This window comes from Bombina bombina, chromosome 6 (assembly GCF_027579735.1).
Source record: "Bombina bombina isolate aBomBom1 chromosome 6, aBomBom1.pri, whole genome shotgun sequence".
Taxonomy (NCBI): Eukaryota; Metazoa; Chordata; class Amphibia; order Anura; family Bombinatoridae; genus Bombina; species Bombina bombina.
The window spans coordinates 547,546,738-547,563,002 of record NC_069504.1 but is presented as its reverse complement, the minus strand read 5'-3'; the positions used below and the strand labels follow the sequence as shown (position 1 = coordinate 547,563,002).

Below are 16,265 nucleotides of genomic sequence, written 5' to 3'. Positions count from 1 at the left end.
CGTTTCCTCTCATTCCCAGGCTGGTAGCCAGGATCAATCAAGAGAGGGCTTCGGTGATCTTGATAGCTCCTGCGTGGCCACGCAGAACTTGGTATGCAGACCTGGTGAATATGTCATCGGCTCCACCATGGAAGCTACCTTTGAGACGGGACCTTCTTGTTCAAGGTCCGTTCGAACATCCGAATCTGGCATCACTCCAACTGACTGCTTGGAGATTGAACGCTTGATTTTATCAAAGCGTGGGTTCTCAGATTCTGTCATTGATACTCTTATTCAGGCTAGAAAGCCTGTAACTAGAAAAATTTACCATAAAGTATGGAAGAAATATATATGTTGGTGCGAATCGAAAGGATTCCCATGGAACAGGGTAAAAATTCCTAAGATTCTATCCTTTCTACAAGAGGGTTTGGAGAAAGGATTATCTGCAAGTTCTTTGAAGGGACAGATTTCTGCTTTATCTGTTTTACTTCACAAGAAGCTGGCGGCTGTGCCAGATGTTCAGGCTTTTGTTCAGGCTCTGGTTAGAATCAAGCCTGTTTACAAACCTTTGACTCCTCCTTGGAGTCTCAATTTAGTTCTTTCAGTTCTTCAAGGGGTTCCGTTTGAACCCTTACATTCCGTAGATATTAAGTTATTATCTTGGAAAGTTTTGTTTTTGGTTGCAAGTTCTTCTGCTAGAAGAGTTTCAGAGTTATCTGCTCTGCAGTGTTCTCCTCCTTATCTGGTGTTCCATGCAGATAAGGTGGTTTTGCGTACTAAACCTGGTTTTCTTCCGAAAGTTGTTTCTAACAAAAATATTAACCAGGAGATAGTTGTGCCTTCTTTGTGTCCGAATCCAGTTTCAAAGAAGGAACGTTTGTTGCACAATTTGGATGTAGTTCGGGCTCTAAAATTCTATTTAGAGGCTACAAAGGATTTCAGACAAACATCTTCCTTGTTTGTTGTTTATTCTGGTAAAAGGAGAGGTCAAAAAGCAACTGCTACCTCTCTCTCTTTTTGGCTTAAAAGCATCATCAGATTGGCTTATGAGACTGCCGGACGGCAGCCTCCTGAAAGAATCACAGCTCATTCCACTAGGGCTGTGGCTTCCACATGGGCCTTCAAGAACGAGGCTTCTGTTGATCAGATATGTAAGGCAGCGACTTGGTCTTCACTGCACACTTTTACCAAATTTTACAAATTTGATACTTTTGCTTCTTCTGAGGCTATTTTTGGGAGAAAGGTTTTGCAAACCGTGGTGCCTTCCATCTAGGTGACCTGATTTGCTCCCTCCCATCATCCGTGTCCTAAAGCTTTGGTATTGGTTCCCACAAGTAAGGATGACGCCGTGGACCGGACACACCTATGTTGGAGAAAAAAGAATTTATGTTTACCTGATAAATTACTTTCTCCAACGGTGTGTCCGGTCCACGGCCCGCCCTGGTTTTTTAATCAGGTCTGACGATTTAATTTCTCTAACTACAGTCACCACGGTATCATATGATTTCTCCTATGCAAATATTCCTCCTTTACGTCGGTCGAATGACTGGGGAAGGCGGAGCCTAGGAGGGATCATGTGACCAGCTTTGCTGGGCTCTTTGCCATTTCCTGTTGGGGAAGAGAATATCCCACAAGTAAGGATGACGCCGTGGACCGGACACACCGTTGGAGAAAGTAATTTATCAGGTAAACATAAATTCTGTTATTAAACGATCCTCCATGTTGGGTTGCCCCCCCCATCATAGTTTAAACTTAACCATCACTTACCCAATCCCTGTGACTTCTCCATCACAGATTACCTAAATTACCACTGTTCTGTTGCCTCCTACAACAGATAATCCTAACCACTACCTCTCCACCAGTAAAGGTAGCCCTGAAGGCTGACCCGATTCTCCTAACCACTACCTCTTCACCAGTACAGGTAGTTATTTAGGGTGGTGGAGGTTGCAGCTTTGGTTAATTGCTGTGTGTGCATGAAGAGTAGTTAGCTTTATTTGCAGTGGAGAGCTGATGGTTATCTTTAGTTGTGGTAGGTGATTTAGGTCAGTGGTGGTTAGGATCATGGGCTATAACATTCATGTCTAGGTAATATAGGTACCAGTTTTATAGAAATTAGGTTTAGGGTAAGACATTTTTAGCAGCTGGTTATAGAGACCATTCACCAGGTGTCAATATTATTTAGTGAGCTGCATAGCGAACAGTTGTGCAAGTATTTTTTTCTGACAGATTTCAGTTATTTCCACTCCTCCTGTATCATGTGACAGCCATCAGCCAATCACAAATGCATATACGTATATTTTGTGAATTCTTGCACATGCTCAGTAGGAGTTGGTGACTCAAAAAGTGTAAATATAAAAAGACTGTGCATATTATGTTAATGGAAGTAAATTTGAAAGTTTTTTTAAAATTGCATGCTCTCTCTGAATCGTGAAAGTTTAATTTTGACTTGTGTCCATTTAAGATGGCTGCCATATTTTTAAGTTATGGCTTAAGTGTGTATGTTTATTTACTGTACAAATGTTTACAAGTATGCAGCACACACAATATTTTGTCTATAAGAAAAACATAAATATAGGATATCGATTCAAGGTTTAAATCAATTTTTTGGATGGAAACAATAAACTATTTTTTTGTCATTGCAGATTGTAAAAGTATTGAATCTATATACTCCAGTTAATGAATTTGAAGAAAGAGTCTTGGTATCGTTTATACGTAACATACAGGTGTGTTTATAGTTTGCATCAGTGTTTATTTTATGCAAATGTTTTTTTTATGCATTTTATTGTTGTATTTTTTTAGTTACAATTATTAGTTTCTAGAAATTAAAGTGATGCTTCATTTTTAACAAATCACTTCCCTCCTATTATGCCTCACATAAAAAATAGCTGCTTTGTTGTTTCATAATAATAATATATAATTACTATAATGACCTCCTTTTTGTTGGCTTCCTTCTCTGTCAAGGTTTTTGATTATTTATTTAATTACTAATTTGTTCGCTCTTAAAAGGCTAGAGCGATACATCTATTCAGATTGCTGAAGACATTCAATTCTGTAGGCTCGCTGTCCTGGATGATCATTGCTATGAAGTGTTGCTCCACGTGTACAAAGTGATCATTTTTTTTCTCTCTTCACATAGAAGGAGCACAAATCAATATAATTAAGTGGCTCAAGTCATAGAGCCTCTGTTGTGGCTGTACTGTACTGATAGTGAACTAAATAGAGACTGCAAAACTTACTATATACTATACTATAAATACATGAGTGCAACTTTTTATAGAGATGTTAGTTTTGGCCAAATCGGTTGTTAAATTAATATCTACTGTCTCTGTAAGGAGCAATAAAATAGGTTCATTCAAATTTTATTCACAAAATTGTTGCTATCCATATAGCAATATTGAGTTTTACCTTATTATTTTTCTTCCACATAAACAAAAACTTAGAAAGAAGGAGAAGAATAATAATATTGTGACTGGGAGCAACATACTGAATAATCAAGTGTTAAACATACACATCTTTTTATAAAATCTAATCAGTTACAACCGAGAGTCAAGGATAAATATGGGTTGCCCCAAATAATACATATTACTTTATAACATATATTTGCTCTCAAATAGGACCAATCATATTGCTTTAATTTAAAAACTATAAAATGCAGTCAAATTGGTCATTAGGGAGCAGCACACATTAAGCTGTTAGAATTGCAAAGTAATTTATTTAATTCTTACAGCAAAAAAAAAATCGAGTCTGGAAGCTGATAGTAGCAGCTAATCTTACATGTATATGAGCAGCATTTTCCATTTGTAAGTGTCTAGTGTAAGTGTTTAAAAAGAAACTAATGGCCAGATTACGAGTTTTGCGTTAGGAGCTATGCGGTGCTAACGAGCAGTTTTTTCTCACCGCTCACTTACCTGCAGCGCTGGTATTACAGGTTTTTACAAACCTGGCGTTAACAGGCAAGAAGTGAGCGTAGAGCAAAATTTTGCTCCATACCGCACTCCAATACCAGCGCTGCTTAAGTCAGCGGTGAGCTGGTCATACGTGCCCGTGCACGATTTCCCCATAGACATCAATGGGGAGATCTGGCTGAGAAAAAGTCTAACACCTGCAAAAAAGCAGCGTAAAACTCAGTAACGCAGCCCCATTGATTCCTATGGGGAAACACATTTTATGTTTACAATTAACACCCTAACATGAACCCCGAGTCTAAACACCCCTAATCTTACACTTATTAACCCCTAATCTGCTGCCCCCAACATCGCCGCCACCTACATTATATTTATTAACCCCTAATCTGCTGCCCCAACATCGCCGCCACCTACATTATATTTATTAACCCCTAATCTGCCGCCCCCAGTGTCGCTGCAACCTACCTACACTTATAAACCCCTAATCTGCTGCCCCCAACGTCGCCGCCACTATATTAAATGTATTAACCCCTAAACCTAAGTCTAACCCTAACATCACCTAATTGAAATATAATTAAAATAAATCTAAATTAAATTACTATAATTAACTAAAGTATTCCTATTTAAAACTAAATACTTACTTATAAAATAAACCATAAGCTAGCTACAATATAACTAATAGTTACATTGTAGCTAGCTTAGGGTTTATTTTTATTTTACAGGCAAGTTTGTATTTATTTTAACTAGGTAGAATAGTTACTAAATAGGTAGTTATTAAATAGTAAATAACTAAAATAAATACAAATTTACCTGTAAAATAAAACCTAACCTAAGTTACAATAACACCTAACATTACACTACAATTAAATAAATTAACTAAATTAAATACAATTAAATAAATTAAATTAGCTAAATCACAAAAAACCCCACTAAATTACAGAAAATAAAAAACAAATTACAGATGTTTAAACTAATTACACCTAATCTAATAGCCCTATCAAAAAAAAAAGCCCCCCAAAATAAAAAAAAACCCTAGCCTAAACTAAACTATCAATAGCCCTTAAAAGGGCCTTTTGCGGGGCATTGCCCCAAAGTAATCAGCTCTTTTACCTGTAAAAAAAATATACAAACAACCCCCCCAACAGTAAAATCCACCACCCACACAACCAACCCCCCAAATAAAATACTAACTAAAAAAACCTAAGCTCCCCATTGCCCTTAAAAGGGCATTTAGCTCTAGTGCAGGCCCAAAGCCCTAACCTAAAAGATAAACCCACCCAATACACCCTTAAAAAATCCTAACACTAACCCCCGAAGATTCACTTACCGGGAGAAGTCTTCATCTAAGCGCAAGATATCCTCAACGAAGCCGGCAGAAGTGGTCCTCCAGACGGGCAGAAGTGGTCCTCCAGACGGGCAGAAGTCTTCATCCAGACGGCATCTTCTATTTTCATACTTCCGGTGCAGAGCGGGTCCATCTTCAAGACATTCGACGTAGAGCATCCTCTTCAAACGACGGCTTCTTCGTAATGAATATCTCTTTAAATGACGTCATCCAAGATGGCATCCCTTCGATTCCGACTGGCTGATAGAATTCTATCAATCGGAATTAAGGTAGAAAAAATCCTATTGGCTGATGCAATCAGCCAATAGGATTGAACTTCAATCCTATTGGCTGATCCAATCAGCCAATAGGATTGAGCTTGCATTCTATTGGCTGATTGGAACAGCCAATAGAATGCCAGCTCAATCCTATTGGCTAATTGCATCAGCCAATAGAATTTTTTCTACCTAGAATTCTATCAGCCAATCGGAATCTAAGGGAAGCCATCTTGGATGACGTCACTTAAAGATATATTCATTACGAAGAAGCCGTCGTTTGAAGAGGATGCTCTGCGTCGGATGTCTTGAAGATGGACCCGCTCCGCGCCGGAAGGATGAAGATAGAAGATGCCATCTGGATGAAGACTTCTGCCTGTCTGGAGGACCACTTCTGCCCATCTGGAGGACCACTTCTGCCGGATTCGTTGAGGACATCTTGCCGCTTGGATGAAGACTTCTCCTGGTAAGTGAATCTTCGGGGGTTAGTGTTAGGATTTTTTTAAGGGTGTATTGGGTGGGTTTATTTTTTAGGTTAGGGCTTTGGGCCTGCAAAAGAGCTAAATGCCCTTTTAAGGGCAATGCCCATCCAAATGCCCTTTTCAGGGCAATGGGGAGCTTAGGTTTTTTTAGTTAGTACATTATTTTATTTGGGGGGGGGTTGGTTGTGTGGGTGGTGGGATTTACTGTTGGGGGGGTTGTTTGTATTTATTTTTTTTTTACAGGTAAAAGAGCTGATTACTTTGGGGCAATGCCCTGCAAAAGGCCATTTTAAGGGCTATTGATAGTTTAGTTTAGGCTAGGGTTTTTTTTTATTTTGGGGGGGGGGCTTTTTTTATTTTGATAGGGCTATTAGATTAGGTGTAATTAGTTTAAAGATCTGTAATTTGTTTTTTCATTTTCTGTAATTTAGTGGGGGGGGTTTGTGATTTAGCTAATTTAATTTATTTAATTTTATTTAATTTAGTTAATTTATTTAATTGTAGTGTAATGTTAGGTGTTATTGTAACTTAGGTTAGGTTTTATTTTACAGGTCAATTTGTATTTATTTTAGCTAGGTAGTTATTAAATAGTTAATAACTATTTAATAACTATTCTACCTAGTTAAAATAAATACAAACTTGCCTGTAAAATAAAAATAAACCCTAAGCTAGCTACAATGTAACTATTAGTTATATAGTAGCTAGCTTAGGGTTTATTTTATAGGTAAGTATTTAGTTTTAAATAGGAATAATTTAGTTAATTATAGTAATATTTATTTAGAATTATTTAAATTATATTTAAGTTAGGGGGTGTTAGGGTTAGGGTTCGATTTAGATTTAGGGGTTAATACATTTAATATAGTGGCGGCGACGTTGGGGACGGCAGATTAGGGGTTAATAAGTATAATGTAGGTGGAGGTGATGTTAGGGGCGGCAGATTAGGGGTTAATAATATTTAACTAATGTTTGCGAGGCGGGAGTGTGGTGGTTTAGGGGTTAATATGTTTATTATAGTGGTGGCGATGTCCGGAGCGGCAGATTAGGGGTTAAAAATGTTATTATAGTGTTTGCAATGCGGGAGGGCCTCGGTTTAGGGGTTAATAGGTAGTTTATGGATGTTAGTGTACAATAAAACTCAAAACTACTGACTTTAGAATGCGTTACGGATCTTGGAGGTAGAGGGTGTACCGCTCACTTTTTGGCCTCCCAGGACAGACTCGTAATACCGGCGCTATGTAAGTCTCATAGAGAAAAGGGTTTACGTAAGTCGGTTTGTGGTAAGGCCAAAGAAGTGTGCGGTGCCCCTAAACCTGCAAGACTCGTAATAGCAGCGGTAGTGAAAAAGCAGCGTTAGGACCTGTTAACGCTGCTTTTTTACCTTACCGCAAAACTCGTAATCTAGCCGTAATATTGCAGTTTTGGTTTTGTACTTCCTGTTAAATTTCACTGGCTGGTAAGGACAACGTCTTCTTTTTTACTGGTCAAGAGGGACAAGCCTCTGCAAGTATGAGAAGAAAATGATGGTTTATGCAGGGAAGGAAAATTGGTTTTCCAAAACACAAGTGAATGCATTTTGTACTGGCCTCTTTTAGATAAATCAGAGATAAAAGTTGAATAAAGTGTCCCTGTACGTCTTTTATAAATGGGAATTAACAGAATTTAGGTCTTATAACAGTGTAAATACTGTATATATAATATTGTATATTAGTGTGTTATTGTACATTATTATATGTTGTTTTGGGGAAATCAATATGCTCTTAGACTCTTATATACTTTTCATTTGATTACCTTTTTTTTTTAATTTCTACAATAAATAGATTTTTAGTTTGACTGATTTTGTACCTACCATCTATATTAATGTATGTTGCTGCATTTTAGAAAAGTCTTAGATTATAAAGGGCAGTGTCACTCCTCTCTCTCAGCCAGATTACGAATTTTGCGTTATGGCTGGCTCGCTAATAACTTGCAAGTTATTTTCACCGCTCGCCTTTCATAGCGCTGCTAATACAGGTTTGCAAAAAAATGTCTTGTGCGGGTGATATGGTTGCGTTGAGCTCCATACCTCACCCAAATACAAGCGGTGTTTTGACGTGCTCGTGCACAATATCCCTATAGACATCAATGGGGAGAGCCAGCTAAAAAAAGCCTAACACCTACAATCGCGGAGCGTAAAGCTCCGTAACGCAGCCCTATTGATGTCTATGGGGAAAATAAATGTATGTTTAAACCTAACACCCTAACATAAACCCTGAGTCTAAACACCCCTAATCTGCTTCCCCTGACTGACATAGCCGACACCTGCATTACACTTATTAACTCCTAATCTGCCACCCTAAGTACATAAATGTATTAACCCCTAATCTGCCGCCGCCACCTACCTACACTTATTAACCCCTAATCTGTTGCCCCAGTATACTAAAGTTATTAACCCCTAAACCTCTGGCCTCCCACATCACTAACACTTAATAAATATATTAACCCCTAACGTAACCCTAAGTCTAACCCTAACACCCCCTAACTATATATATAAATTAAAATAATTCTAAATAAAACTTACTATTAATAACTAAATAATTCCTATTTAAAACTAAATACTTATCTGTAAAATAAACCCTAAGCTAGCTATAAATATAACTAATAGTTACATTGTAGCTATCTTAGGTTTTATTTTTATTTCATAGCTAAGTTTGTATTTATTTTAACTAGGTAGACTAGTTATTAAATAGTTATTAGCTATTTACTAGCTACCTAGTTAAAATAAATACAAAGTTACCTGTAAAATAAAAACCTAACCTGAGTTACACTAACACCTAACATTACAATAAAATTAAATAAATTAAATTAACAAAATACATTTATCTAAAATTTAAATAAACACTAAATTACACAAAATAAAAAAACAAATTATCAAAAATAAAAACGAATTACTCCTAATCTAATAGCCCTATCAAAATAAAAAGCCCCCCCCAAATAAAAAAAAAAACCTAGCCTACACTAAACTGCCAATGGCCCTTAAAAGGGCCTTTTGTGGGGCATTACCCCAAAGAAATACAAACAACCCCCCAACAGTAAAACCCACCACCCACACAACCAAACCCCTCAAATAAAATCCTATCTAAATAAACCTAAGCTAACCATTGCCCTGAAAAGAACATTTGGATGGGCATTGCCCTTAAAAGGGCATTTAGCTCTTTTACATTGCCCAAAACCCTAAGCTAAAAATAAAACTCACCCAATAAACCCTTAAAAAACCTAACACTAACCCCCGACGATCTACTTACAGTTTTTGAAGACCTGACATCCATCCTAATCCAGGCGGCAGAAGTCTTCATCCAAGCGGGGAGAAGTCCTCATCAAAGCCGGCAGAAGTCTTCATTCAAGCGGGCAGAAGTCTTCATCCAGACGGCATCTTCTATCTTCATCCATCTGGCGCGGAGCGGGTCCATCTTCAAGACATCCGGCGCGGAGCATCCTCTTCTTCCGATGGCTGTTCAAGAATGAAGTTTCCCTTTAAATGATGTCATCCAAGATGGTGTCCCTTACATTCCGATTGGCTGATAGAATTCTATCAGCCAATAGGAATTAAGGGGGAAAATCCTATTGGCTGTTGCAATCAACCAATAGGATTGAGCTTGCATTCTATTGGCTGATTGGAATAGCCAATAGAATGCAAGTTCAATCCTATGGGTTGATTGCAACAGCCAATAGGATTTTCCCCCCCTTAATTCCTATTGGCTGATAGAATTCTATCAGCCAATCGGAATGTAAGGGACGCCATCTTGGATGACGTAATTTAAAGGGAAACTTAATTCTTCAACAGCCATCGGAAAAAGAGGATGCTCCGCGCCGGATGTCTTGAAGATGGACCCGCTCTGCGCCGGATGGATGAAGATAGAATATGCCGTCTGAATGAAGACTTCTACCCGCTTGGATGAAGACTTCTGCCGGCTTGGATGAAGACTTCTGCCGCCTGGATGAGGATGGACGTCCGGTCTTCAAAAACTGTAAGTGGATCGTTGGGGGTTAGTGTTAGGTTTTGTTTAAGGGTTTGGGTGGGTTTTATTTTTAGCTTAGGGTTTTGGGCAATGTAAAAGAGCTAAATGTCCTTTTAAGGGCAATGCCCATCCAAATGCCCTTTTCAGGGCAATGGTTAGCTTAGGTTTATTTAGATATGATTTTATTTGGGGGGTTTGGTTGTTTGGGTGGTGGGTTTTACTGTTGGGGGGTTGTTTGTATTTTTTTTACAGGTAAAAGAGCTGATTTCTTTGGGACAATGCCCTGCAAAAGGCCCTTTTAAGGGCCATTGGCAGTTTAGTGTAGGCTAGGGGGGGTTTTATTGTGGGGGGGGCTTTTTTATTTTAATAGGGCTATTAGATTAGGAGTAATTCATTTTTATTTTTTATAATTTCTTTTTTTATTTTGTGTAATTTAGTGGGGGGTTTTTTGTAATTTAGTTCATTTAATATATTTAATTTTATTGTAATGTTAGGTGTTAGTGTAAGGCAGGTTAGGTTTTATTTTACAGGTAGTTATTTAACTAGGTAGTTATTAAATAGTTAATAACTATTTAGTAACTATTCTACCTAGTTAAAATAAATGCAAACTTAGCTGTGAAATAAAAATAAAACCTAAGCTAGCTACAATGTAACTATTAGTTATTTTGTAGCTAGCTTAGGTTTTATTTTACAGGTAAGTAAGTATTTAGTTTTAAATAGGAATTAGTTATTAATAGTAGGTTTTATTTAGATTTATTTTAATTATATTTAAGTTAGGGGGTGTTAGAGTTACGTTAGGGTTAGGTTTAGGGGTTAATAGGTTTAATATAGCGGCGGAGTGGGTGGACGGCAGATTAGGGGTTAATTATATTTAAATAGTGTTTTTGATGCGGTAAGGCGGCGGTTTAGGGGTTAATAATTTTATTATAATGGCGACGATGTCTGGGAGCGGCGGAATAGGGGTTAATACATTTTTTAAGTGGTGGCGATATCGGGAGCTGCAGATTAGGGGTTAATTATTTTTTTATTTGCAGTGTGGGAGGGCCTTGCTTTAATGGTTAATAGGTAGTTTATGGGTGTTAGTGTACTTTGTGACAGTTTAGTTATGAGTTTTATGTTACAGCTTTGCAGCATAAAACTCATAACTAATGACTTTAGATAGCGGTACAGATCTTGTCGGTATAGGGTGTACTGCTCACTTTTTAGCCTCACAGCAAAACTCACAGCAAATACCGGCGCTATGGGAGTCCCATTGAAAAATAACTTTTTTTAAAAGTGCGGTACTGACGTTGTGTGATGGCCAAAAATGTGTGCGGTACAGCTATACCTGCAAGACTTGTAATAGCGGCGTTAGGGAAAAAGCAGCGTTTTTAAGCATAACCCTGTTTTTTCACTCATAACGCCAAACTCGTAATCTAGCTGTCTATTTTATAGTTTGTGTTTGCTTTGAAATTTGTTTTGTTTTGGTTTTTTTGTTTCTGGATATTTTAAAAGCCCAGCAAGATTAATTGCATTTAATTAAAAGTTTAATATCAGTTCTTTTTTTCTCTTCTTTCTTTTAGAAATTCTTAGCAATAATTCTACCTAATAAACATGTTTTTATTAACACAGCTTGTAGCGGCATTAAATATTCAACCCAATTGGTTAATATATAGAGGGATTTTTTTTAGAACTGGCAGAACCATATTCTTCTCTAACATATATATAAAGCTTTAAAAGCAAAGACGCTTGGTAAATTAATAATGAGGGTGTTGTGAGTGCTAAGATACTGTTCTGGTACACTGCTTTTTTTCTGATGCGTGTCTCTCTTTTCAGATGCGTTTAAGGGACAGGAAAGACTCCCCTCAGCTGCTAATGGATTCTAAGCACACCTTCCCTGTCACTTTCCCATTTAACCCTTCATCTCTTGCTCTAGAAACAATTCAGATCCCCGGCAGTCTTGGTCTTGGGTTCATTTCACGTGTCTGAATGCAGTTGTACTGCCTGCTGTTGAAGTAACTAAAAACCATTCAAAGCCTGCTTGGACAATGTATATTTCAGCCCCCTGAATAGCACTGGAAGCATTCTGGGACCTGTGCAACCTCATTAGGCATCAAATACTCAGTCTGTGTAACATGTATACCATTTGTAAAGACTAATACGTTTGCACTCAGTACGATCAATCATTGTTATTGTCTAAACAAAAAGTTTATGGCTCGGTACTTAGCTGGGATGCATTAAACATAACCAAATTGGCAGACCCCAAACAAAGATGGTAGCGAGAAAGTTATTAATAAAGAAAAACTGTAACTTGAAGCATAGATCAGAGTGGTATGGCATCTTGTGATAGCATATTAGCCATCGATATAGGTGTACACACACTTGTGCCAATACACAAACATGTTTCCTTATTTATGTCAGTTTGATAATAATGATAAAAAGTATTGAAAAAAGTCAGCTTATTGTAAAGCATAGATGTTTATTTGTTAGCTTTGTGGCTTACTATGCATATTAAATTGCAGCAGTGTATTGTGTGTCTCTAATGTTACAATATCCTTAACAGGAAATGCATAATAAAACAATTCATCTCTTTATTATCAAGTATGTTTACAGTTCAGTATAATATTATTGGTCTAAGTTTTAACAATTGATGAATATTTTACCTGGACAGCACCTTAAGCACATAGATTACTGGAAAAATACATTTTTTTTAAATAAATAATAAACAGCCTTAAATGAACAAATGAAAGAGTTGTGTAGTATAAAAGGCTTTTTAGCTTTTCCTAGGATTTTTTAAGCCATGTTTGAATGTTTCAGGTCAATTTGATATTGTGCAGACAATGATACGTGTAATGTTTTATTGTTTTTCATTGTGTTTTTGCTATTTTTTTCAGGGTTTTATATTTTACTTTTTTGTGTTTCAATACACATTTATTTATTTAGGTCAGACAAGGAGATTTTCTGATTCACTTGCACATTTAATATTCAAGTTGTTCACCAATTAATTACAAGAATGTTCACTCATTCATTCGTTAGCCTTCTTCACAAAGGAGTTGCAAAGCAATATTGAAAACAATGTTATCTCCTGGGTTGCAGTTTAAAGGCAAAAGTAAAGAGAGTATGATACTATAGGCTTGTCTTTTATGTAACGTACGTGTATAATAAATAGAGAAACCTACATATTCATGGCAGAACGTCTAGCCTGTCTTTCATTTTGTCTGTCTGTAATGGAAACAAATGTATTAGTCCTATGAATAGGGTAGGCGTTTCACCTGGATAGTTTAATTCCAACAATATATGTAAATACTTTTCTACCTCTCCTCAAGCAGTAGGAAGGCTGAGTATCTTTATTCAGTAACATAATGCTAATCTAGTAAATTATTTTGAAGGTACATAGAAAAGGTGTATCGCCTCTAATGCATTGACTACTTTCAGTATATTTGAGCAGATTTTAGTTATATACTTACTCTTTATTTATGAATTGGACCAGCACCCCCATTAAAGATTTTCTTTGCTAATGATGATGTGAGGGTTGTGACCTAGTGTCCTTACAACAAGAAGTAGCTGTGGGGCTGTGTTTGTATTCGTACTGAGAAGCCTGCTTAACAACTAGCTTGTAGTTTAAATGTACACATGCAGAAATCATGTCTATGGAATGGAAGTAATTCATTAAAGCTGATGCACCACTCTCATGTCCCTTTACAGAGGTTGTAGCAACTCTGCTATGATGGAGTATATAAATTAAACCTAATAAGTGAGTAAACACTGCAAGTCTTTGTTTTGCATCATTTTTTATGTAACTTCCAGAACTCACCAACATTCCTACTTAAAGGGAGATATAAAAACAAGATATTTAGAAATCTGCTTCAGGTTGACTGCTGTCTGATTTATTGTAGAGCAATGGACTACAAAGTAAACATCTACGGCTTTAAAAAGAAAAAAAAGCAGACGTACCTCTATCAGATTTTTTTTAAAGAAATTCTATATATTTGTGGTTTGTGTTCTGCATTTTACTTATTCTGATAAGACATATATAGCTGTAAGAAACCAGTACAAGTTGATGGTAGCAGTGTCTCAGCTATAGATTATTAGGTGGAGTTGTGTCTTTGTATAGAAAATAACAAAAGTAATATACAATCATTTCTTTACTTGTCCAGCAAGTTATAAATACAACGCATTGTTTGTAGACTGTTAGCTGTTGCCACCCTAATGGTATTTTAGATTATGTCTGGTATTTATATAAAATGGGTCAGATTAGGTAATATAACATACATAATTTAGGACTATAGCATACGTATAGGATCAAGACTTTACTTTGGTTGTTTTTTCTTAGACTGAGAGAAGCAAATTAAATAGAGTTATAACAACATTTGTTCCTAGATGATGTCACTTGTCACAAGTTGCTGAATTATGTTTATCTCTATGTGCTTGGGAGGTAGTGCATAAGCATTGCAAGCCATGCTTCTCTGTTCATATAGAGTTTTAACAAACTAGAGGCTATGTTCAGTTTCAGATAAAAAAAATGGTGTCAAAATAAAATAGTAACGTCCGTTTTTACCTTGAAAGCATGGTCAAGTCTTGAGTGTTTTCTCCTGAATGCAGGATGATCCTATGTAGAGCTGGTGGTTAATATAATTATTTTCCTGCTTGTATCTTCTGGGATTAAAGCATACTCTTCTCAGGGATTTCATATAAATAAAGTGCACGGAAAAGGAACATACAGGTAGGTACTGGGGACCACTCTTGAAATGATCCTACAGCACTGACTGTACTTCAGTTTTCATCTTAGTAAACGATTGTTGTTTATAATCACTCGTTACCTACATTGAAAGGCAATGTCTGTAAGGTAGAATATTTAGCTAATGCAGTAAAAATGCACATTCTTTGAGGGTCCTGTTGAGCACCGGCTTTTGTGTAGCCTCTGTTTTGTCATTATTTAGTTGGAACATATCAGCCTTCATTTAGTCTTGTTAGTCCAAGTGACAGATGAGCATGTTGCATGTATTAAGCTGGTGAAGCTGTTGTTGGATTTCCAGCCTCCAGGGGATAATTCTTTTTCACAGGGTCCATAAAGCAATACGACAATGTTTCAAACCACACACTGGTTCTAAGACATGTCGTATTGCTTTATGGACCCTGTGAAAAAGAAATAAAGGTCTTTTAAATTATCCCCTGGAGGCTGGAAATCCATTCATTTGAATTTATATTGGGACTTGGCTAGTCCTGCTCCTTGCCACAGGAAAGAAAGATACAGGTGCTGTCTCCTACTATATTGGAAGCTGTTGTTGGGCATTGTGTTTTGCCTATCTTTTCTCTTGTTAAGTGTGTTCAGTCCACGGGTCATCCATTACTTATGGGATATATTCTCCTTCCCAACAGGAAGTTGCAAGAGGATCACCCAAGCAGAGCTGCTATATAGCTCCTCCCCTCACATGTCATATCCAGTCATTCTCTTGCAACCCTTAACAAAGAAGGAGGTCGCGGGAGGAGTTGGAGTTTTTACTTAATTATTCTTCAATCAAAAGTTTGTTATTTTAAATGGCACCGGAGTGTGCTGTTTTTCTATCTCAGGCAGTATTTGGAAGAAGAAACTGCCTGCGTTTTTCTATGATCTTAGCAGGCGTAACTAAGATCCACTGGCTGTTCTCGACATTCTGAGGAGTGGGGTAACTTCAGAACATGGGAATAGCATGCGGGGTCCCCCGCAAATGAGGTATGTGCAGTACAATATTTTCTGGGAATGGAATTGACTAAGAAAACACTGCTGTTACCCGTATGATGTAAGTACAGCCTTAAATGCAGTAGTGGTGACTGGTATCAGGCTGATGTATGTATGCACAGTAGAGTTATTTTCTAGGGTCTAGAATTTGACTGAGAAAATACTGTTAATACTGAAATAATGCTTAAGCCTTATCTGCAGTGGAAGCGACTGGTAGCAGGCTTAGTGATAACTTTGCATGACATTAAAAAAAGTTTGTTTTTAAAAAACGTTTACTGGCATGTTATTCGTTTTGGTGAGGTACTTTGGTGATAAATCATTTTGGGCATGAATTTTTTCTTTTTTTCCACATGGCTAACGTATATTTCTGCATAGAAACCGTTATATCAGGTCTCCCACTGTTGCAAATGAGCGGGAGGGGCCTTTTTTAGCGCCTTGTTGCGCAGTTAAAATTCTAGCACAGTCTTCCTGCTTCTTCCTCCTTGATCCAGGACGTCTCTAGAGAGCTCAGGGGTCTTCAAAATTCGTTTTTGAGGGAGGTAATCAGTCACAGCAGACCTGTGACAGTGTGTTAGACTGTGATAAAAACGTTTAATATTAATTTGAT

The 16,265-nt window shown here is 37.2% G+C and overlaps 1 protein-coding gene across 5 annotated transcripts in view; it reads left to right on the top strand.

The window, feature by feature from the left end:
* MYO5A (myosin VA) overlaps positions 1-13,133 on the top strand; it is a 470,413-nt gene extending 457,280 nt beyond the window's left edge. For all 5 annotated transcript variants that reach the window (XM_053717484.1, XM_053717487.1, XM_053717486.1 and 2 more), the window contains 2 exons: positions 2,622-2,702; positions 11,776-13,133. In XM_053717484.1, the coding sequence (XP_053573459.1) occupies positions 2,622-2,702; positions 11,776-11,928 (234 nt within the window). In that variant the 3' untranslated portion in view covers positions 11,929-13,133. The remainder of the gene's footprint in view (positions 1-2,621; positions 2,703-11,775) is intronic.
* The last annotated feature ends 3,132 nt before the right edge of the window (positions 13,134-16,265 follow it).